We start from the raw sequence: 8,244 nt of genomic DNA on the forward strand, positions 1-8,244 counted from the left end.
AGTTTTATTTATATATAAAGAAAATCAAAATAATATTATTTTTTAAAAAAACTTTTTAAAATCGCCATGTGTTGACAGGTCAATCTGTTAGACGCATTTGACTTGCTGGGCATAACCGAGTGCCTTTGCCTGTGGGTATTATCATACGCATCGAAATATCTAAGAAAATGGGCAAGCCCAAAGGTATAACAGAAAACGCCCAAAGTCCGATACAACAAGCTTCGAAATTGGATGGCCCAATAAATTATAAACTTCTTCAGCTCAGATTCATTGATTATCAATCAGGAAAAAAAAAAAGATTTGTGCGCAAAGTCGCATATCTCATGCTTTGCTAGCTTGCTTGCCAGTGACCAGAAAGAGAAACACAGAGACCCTAAATCTTCTGCTTCTGCTTCTTTTTCATAGAAAATCTAAAAGAGAGCTTAGTGGGATTCAAAAGAAAAGGCAAGCAAGATGAGGATCATGATAAAAGGTGGAGTATGGAAGAACACGGAGGATGAAATTCTAAAAGCGGCTGTTATGAAATATGGCAAAAACCAATGGGCTCGTATTTCTTCTCTTCTTGTTCGTAAATCTGCTAAGCAATGTAAAGCTCGTTGGTATGAGTGGCTTGATCCTTCCATTAAAAAGGTATGTATTTGTCCTACTTTACCTTTTCTTTATTTATTTTTACCCTTCTTGGATTTTGGTACCTGGGCTTGATTTTTTTTTAAGATAAATTATCGTTTTATTTTTTGGATGGATAATGACAGTGTAGTGTTTTATTAATAAATGGTTAACTGGGATTTATTTTTTAGGGTTTTTTGAGTGATTATTTAGTAAAAGATCGTTTTTTATTTTTTGGATAATGATAGTCTAGTCCTTTTTTTTTGATAAATGGTTAAGTGGGTCTCTAGAATTTTGATTGGTTTTGTGAGAAAATTAGGAAAAAAAAGCATTTTTATCTGTTGCAGTGATTTATGGATTATGAAAACTGTAGTGGTTTTATTGATAAATGCAAGACAGTGAATTTTTTTATCTTTTTTTTTATGATGGGATTTTTGCAGACCGAGTGGACTAGAGAAGAGGATGAGAAATTGCTTCATCTTGCTAAGCTCATGCCCACGCAGTGGAGGACGATTGCCCCGATTGTTGGACGTACTCCTTCACAATGCCTTGAGCGTTACGAGAAGCTGCTTGATGCAGCTTGTGTTAAGGATGACAACTATGATCCTGGTGATGATCCACGGAAGTTGCGTCCTGGTGAGATTGATCCGAACCCAGAATCTAAGCCTGCACGTCCGGATCCTGTTGATATGGATGAGGATGAGAAGGAGATGCTTTCGGAAGCACGAGCTAGGTTAGCAAATACGAAAGGTAAAAAGGCTAAAAGAAAGGCTAGGGAGAAACAGCTTGAAGAAGCGAGGAGGCTTGCTTCCTTGCAGAAAAGGAGGGAACTGAAGGCTGCTGGTATTGATAATAGGCATCGGAGAAGGAAAAGGAAGGGGATAGACTATAATTCTGAAATTCCCTTTGAGAAGAGACCTCCTCCTGGATTTTATGATGTTGCTGATGAAGATAGACCTGTGGAACAGCCTAAGTTCCCGACCACTATTGAAGAAATTGAAGGGAAAAAAAGGATGGATATTGAAGCACAGTTAAGAAAGCAGGATGCTGCAAAGAATAAAATTGCTGAAAGGCAAGATGCCCCATCAGCTATTCTACAAGCAAACAAGCTGAATGATCCAGAAACGGTTAGGAAGAGGTCAAAATTGATGCTTCCTGCACCACAGATTTCAGATCATGAATTGGAGGACATTGCGAAGATGGGGTATGCTAGTGATCTTCTTGCAGGAAGCGAGGAACTCATGGAAGGGAGCGGTGCAACACGTGCTCTTTTAGCAAACTATGCCCAAACACCACGGCAAGGAATGACACCTCTACGGACCCCTCAAAGAACTCCTGCTGGTAAAGGTGACGCTATAATGATGGAAGCTGAAAACCTAGCACGGTTGAGGGAGTCACAAACACCATTATTAGGAGGAGAGAATCCTGATTTGCACCCTTCAGATTTTTCTGGAGTCACCCCTAAGAAACGGGAGATTCAGACGCCAAACCCAATGCTGACTCCTTCTGCAACTCCTGGCGGTGTTGGTCTGACTCCCAGAATTGGTATGACACCATCAAGGGATTCTTTTGGGATCACCCCAAAAGGAACTCCCATCAGGGATGAACTCCATATAAATGAAGATATGGATATACATGATAGTGAAAAACTTGAGCAACGAAGACAGGCTGATCTGAGAAGAAATCTGCGTTCTGGTCTTGGTAATCTTCCACAGCCCAAGAATGAATACCAGATAGTCATCCAACCGCCTCCAGAAGACAATGAAGAACCAGATGAGAAGATTGAAGAGGATATGTCTGATAGAATAGCGAGGGAAAAAGCTGCGGAAGAAGCCCGGCTGCAGGCATTACTTAGGAAGAGATCAAAAGTACTGCAAAGGGAACTCCCTCGGCCTCCTATGGCATCATTGGAATTAATTAGAGATTCTTTGCTGAGAGCTGATGGGGATAAGAGTTCCTTTGTTCCTCCTACATCAATTGAACAGGCTGACGAAATGATAAGAAAGGAGCTTTTAGCCTTACTAGAACATGATAATGCAAAGTATCCACTTGAAGAGAAGCCAAGCAAGGAGAAAAAGAAAGGCTCCAAGCACCCTTCAAAAAGATCTGCTGCTTCTATCCCTATCATAGAGGACTTTGAAGAAGATGAGCTGAAACAAGTATATGTTTATTGTGTCATTGCTAAATTACATATTCTTCCTTTTCATAATTTTATTATTCTTTCTGTGGTCATGCTTCGAATGTCTTTATTTTTGTTTGTTTGTGTGCGTATGACCTTATATTCTTGTGCTTAATTTAGTTGATTATGGACTTAGCTCCTTGTCAAACATTTACTGATGTTCAGCACGTTGTGTCTGTCGGGTATGTAGCTGCATGAATACCACATTTTAATGTTCCTAATTCATATTTCCTATACCTTTTGACTATTTGAAGATAATTATATCAAGGAAAGCCTTTCATGTTACTTTTGGTGTCCATGGCAGTTTCTCCCTTTTCGTAGCCTAAGGATTACACTTTCTACACCCACCCACCCACCCACACACACACACACAGATATTTTAAATTCATTAATAACTATCAGAATTTCAACTTAGCAGGATTTGACTAATTTATTAATGTTATAAGCATGAGTAACATTCAGTCATAGTCAATGTCAGTAGTGGCTATTTTTTCATCCCTATATTGCAGTAATGGAAAGCCTCATTTTGAACTACATCCTTAACTGAAATCATATCCTTTTTCCTTTCAAATTTTGTCTGCCAAGAAGCCATGCCATTTTGACATGCTAAATTGTGGAAGATCTTGTCTCATTTTCTATTATTTGACCTTGAGTGACATAGAGGCTCAACAGAAGCTGAAGATTAGGAAATGAGTGACCTTGTGGCAGATCATTGATGAGAAGATACAAAGATGGTTCTAAATACGTGCTGTTACCTTGTATCTGGGCATTTATTTTGATTCCAACTTTATACTAATCCCTGTGATGTAGTTGTTTTTCTATTCACCTTGGGAATGGGTATTGCAGCTGGCCATCATGTTACATGATGACTCACCTTTCAAATTAATTACCTTCTTGGATGATATATTGTGGTTCTCCCATTGTATTGAAATTTTTTCATGCATCTTCCATTATTTCAACGTTGCATTTCTCATGATTCCCCAACATGGTGGGTCCTATAATTTTGAAGTCTGATGGAAGATATGTACATTAGGAACATAGAAGCTTTATTTTGCACCTTCTACCTCTTAATTTAATTTCTATTCTAACTTCACCGAATTCTGAACATGTTCTTCCCGATTTAAAGATTTAGGGTAAAAACTCAGCTATCAAATTGTTTTTGCAAAAGTATTTTTGAACTCGCTTTATGCTGTGTACATCATAGTTTACACTTCTATCTTTTGTGATATCATTGCCAATTCCTTCCTTGGAGACAATGTGCCAAAAAATGTTAACAATTCACTCTTATGAGTTTTGTAACACCTATGTGGCCACAACCTATTTACCACGGGTGAATGCATGCGCATACGTGTTACAACCTATTTACCACGAGTAAATGCGTGGGCATTCTACTTGCATGTCATTTACCATGAGTGAATGGACGGGCATTTTTACTTGCTTGTCAATGCATATGGATTTGCTATGTATCTTTAAACCCATATATTTCCTGATTTTAATTTATGTTCTCTCATTGTTTTTATCTTGGTAGTCATTTTTTTCCATCTTGAGATACAGCATACAAGGCAATAATTTACAATTTGTGTTGGATATGTATTCAATAAATGCAGATTGGCAAGTTTTCTGGATGTTCCTTTGCTCTTGTATTCTAATTTTATTTGTGATACTGAAAAATGTATTGTCATTGAGGACCTTACAAGCATGTGTAGTGAAGAGTGAGTGTCCATTTGCTCACTGACTGACGGTCACATTCTTCTCTGCAGGCTGATAATTTGATAAAAGTGGAAGCTCAGTACATACGTGTAGCTATGGGACATGAAGATGAATCCCATGATGAATTTATTGAAGCACACAAAACATGCATAAATGACCTCATGTACTTCCCCACTCGCAATGCTTATGGTCTCTCCAGTGTTGCTGGAAACATGGAGAAACTCGCGGCATTGCAGAATGAATTTGAGATTGTGAAAACAAGGTTAGAGGCTGAAAGGGAGAAGGCATTACGGCTTGAGAAGAAGGTCAATGTTCTCACTCAAGGTTATCAGGTATGATATGGTACAACAACTGGTTCTTTGTTCGGACTGTAGGCGTACTTTATGTTACTGCCACTCCTTTGGCTGTTATTTTCTTTCCTTTTGACATGCAACTTGTCATTGATTTTCTCTCTTGCGGCAAATTATATGAACTTTTTTTCCCATTTAATTAGTAAATTACTGTGTTAATTAGTATTGGTTTCTGTTTGTTTGAGTTTTCACAACCTTTTTTCAGTTCTCAGTATCCGCACGGTTTCTATTGTCCAAATTGATGTTTTTAATGAATTTATGGTCACTGAATTTGGTGATCTCAAAGAGCACATTAAAAGAGTGTTGCATTTTATCTTTGTTGTAGAATATAGTTATAGCCCTTTGATGGTGCCACATAAATTGCTGCGAGATTATTTAATTATTTTGTTGGAGGTCTAAAGGTTCAAAAGAATTTATTTGGCAGTTGCTTTATAATCAATTCCATCAAATTCAGAAGCACCAATCTCTGTATTAAGATCTCTATGCAATATATCTTCCTGTGATATCGTGCTTTCATTTTTCTGTTTTTCATATTATTCCCTTTCTATTTCCAGATATAAGAAATAAAATATTAGCTATGAGAACCAATTGAAGGAGATTTGTTTGTTAGCTTTAAGCACAAAATGTGGCCATGGCTCTCTAATGCTCACTGTATTAAGATATCCAATGCAATATAACTTCCTGCAATATCATGCTTTTCTTCTTCTCAGTTTTTGGTATTTTTTCCGTTGTTTTTTCTGTATACAAGTAATTAGATTGAAACCTATTAAAGGAGAATTGTCTGTTAGCTGTGAGCACAAAATATGGGCATGGCTCTCTAGTGCTATGTTATACAATTAGTGAGACAAAAGGAGGTAGGGGCCTTTTCCACCTTTCACCTAAGCTGCACAGGAAAGGCTGAAAGCCAATCCCAGGGAACTTTGTAGTGAGATCTGTAGATTTACTGACTTTAGAACCCAAGAATACTGGTCTCTAGTATGATCTTATGTTTTTCCCATTCACCCATAGAGCTTGTCAAGATCACAATTCTTAGGTTATTAAATTGCTGATTTTTGAATGATCAGATACGGGCAGAAAGGCAACTTTTGCCTCCAATTGAGGTGACCTTAAAGCAGATGGACACCGCTGGAACAGAACTGGAGTGCTTCCAAGCTTTGCAGAGGCAAGAGCAATTAGCAGCATCACACAGGATCAATGGTCTTTGGGAGGAAGTTCAGAAGCAAAAGGAGCTAGAGCAAACTTTGCAAAGGAGATATGGAGATCTTGTTGCTGAGCTAGAAAGGATACAACAGCTCATAATTAATTACAGAGCACTAGCCATACAAGAAGAAATTGCTGCAAAGAATCGTGCCCTTGAGTTGGCCCAAGCCACAGCAAAGCAAGCTGCCATACTGAACACTGAACCGTCTGAGCCTATGCCTTCCGATGAACTTGGAAGTTCTTTGCCAGTAGGTTTATCTGATGAAAAAACTTCGGATCAGCAAATGGATATTGATTCAGAGAAGGTGCACAGTGCACAGGCCACAGATACAAGCTTGACCAACAATGTGCCTTCTGAGCCTGTGCCTTCAGATGAACTTGGAAGTTCTTTGCCAGTTGGTTCATCTGATGAAAAAGTTTCAGATCAGCAAATGGATGTTGATTCAGAGAAGGTGCACAGTGCACCGGCCACAGATACAAGCTTTACCAACAATGTGCCTTCTGATGAGGTGCGGACAACACTTGTACAAGGTAGCGGCCATGAAGCTTCTGGTACTTGTCCCTCTGGTTCAGATATAAATAACCAAAATGGAGTTCCAGTTCCAACAGGGGACTCAATAAACAGAGGAGATATTATATCTAAAGTTGGCGTTGCAGTGGGGAATAAGGTGAATGATGATTCTGCTGGCGTGGATGCTGGTGATGCTGTTATAATTACAGAAGTTATGAAGGACAGCTCAGCTGCCACTGAAGGAGAGAGTATACAAGAAAGAGTTGATGGCTTTGCCACTGCTGATGTGATGCAGGTTTCCAGTGGCGGAGATGATAAAGTAAATCAAATGAAGGATGAAGGAAAATTGCCTGTCATTGTTGTGGATCTTACTAGCTCTGAATAGGAGTTCAGAATTAGATGGGGAAAGTGTCCTAATTGTTCATCAAGGGAGAGAAACTGCTGAAGAACCCATGAAAAATACTCCTCTATTCTTCAATAATTTCTGTGAATGAATGAAGGACGGTTCCAAGGTTAATCTCTCATGTTGCTGCCTGATAATGATATGATTATTGTTGTAGTGGTTAATCAGGGATGTTGGGGAGTTTTCCTGTCTTTCTTGTTTTTTACCAGAACTGGAGATGGAAGCCCATCATTTCGTTCTGTTTTGAATGACCAAAAGAACCAGGTAAAGAACTAATCTGATTGCATTTTCTGTTCGGTGTAGCTGTTATTAGGCTGAGGAACCCTTTATTTTAATGAAGGATATATGATGTGCTCACTTCTCCTGTGTTGAGTATTCAATTATTGGATGAGAGATTTTGTAATGAATCAATAAATAGTAGCTGAGGGCCATGGACCCTGGTCTGTTCGAGTTTGTCAGATAGGTTTTGTGCCCCATTGGCTTGAGCTTATCATACTTGTGTACTTGTGTCCCATTGGTTGAGATTTTTTCTAAATGTTCTTGCCACAATTTAGAAGTTGGTGAGGGACGAATTTCCACGTGATGGCAGATACTTCGGCCGTAATATGTGACAAGCTTCAACAATGGTGGCCTGGAGCTACGTCTTATTACAGTTGTTTCTTATGTCATCAGCTTTGCTTCAAGAATTTTTGAATTCTACCATTTGGGATTTCTAAATATTGAAGGTCCATGCATTATCAAAAAGTTAATGATATTCAGGTTCAAATTCCACTCGCACAGAAAGGACTTCTCTCTTTTATTTTGTTGCTCTTAGCCATCTTGGTAAATGGCCTCTTCTATCATAATGAAAACAAACCAATGGGTCAGGTGGTGTTTGGCATTGGTGTCAGGAATTTTTATATTTTAGCTTCAAGTTATTATTATTTTGTGTGTTTTTGAGTCATTGTAATGTATTAATATAAAAAATAAATTTAAAATAAATATAATATTTTTATTTATTTCCAAGAGCATTACACATTAAAGACCAGCAACCCAACGTTACTAGGCTCGTTTCAGTAGCTTCCATGTACGCTCATCCAATGCACTTTTGGGCATTGATCTGTTAGCTCCTAAATATACATACTTTGGGCTAAGCTGTCTTTACCTTTAAAGCCTGGTTTGATGATATCTAGATGGGCCAATTACCTCGCAATCCCATGTAAGAAAATGAAGTAATGAGTTCGGGTCCGATTGTCGCTAATTAAAGTCATAATTCCAACATTGAAAAGATGATGCTGATTTTGTT

General features: G+C 38.4%; 1 protein-coding gene across 1 annotated transcript; it reads left to right on the plus strand.

Moving 5' to 3' along the window:
* The first annotated feature begins 267 nt into the window (after window positions 1-267).
* On the plus strand, window positions 268-7,417 carry LOC133669318 (cell division cycle 5-like protein). Its single transcript, XM_062089409.1, has 4 exons — window positions 268-630; window positions 1,047-2,765; window positions 4,546-4,827; window positions 5,910-7,417. The coding sequence occupies exons 1-4, from the start codon at window positions 454-456 to the stop codon at window positions 6,939-6,941; spliced, it is 3,210 nt and encodes a 1,069-aa protein (XP_061945393.1). The 5' UTR covers window positions 268-453; the 3' UTR covers window positions 6,942-7,417.
* The last annotated feature ends 827 nt before the right edge of the window (window positions 7,418-8,244 follow it).

Source organism: Populus nigra, chromosome 12, assembly GCF_951802175.1.
Source record: "Populus nigra chromosome 12, ddPopNigr1.1, whole genome shotgun sequence".
Taxonomy (NCBI): domain Eukaryota; kingdom Viridiplantae; phylum Streptophyta; class Magnoliopsida; order Malpighiales; family Salicaceae; genus Populus; species Populus nigra.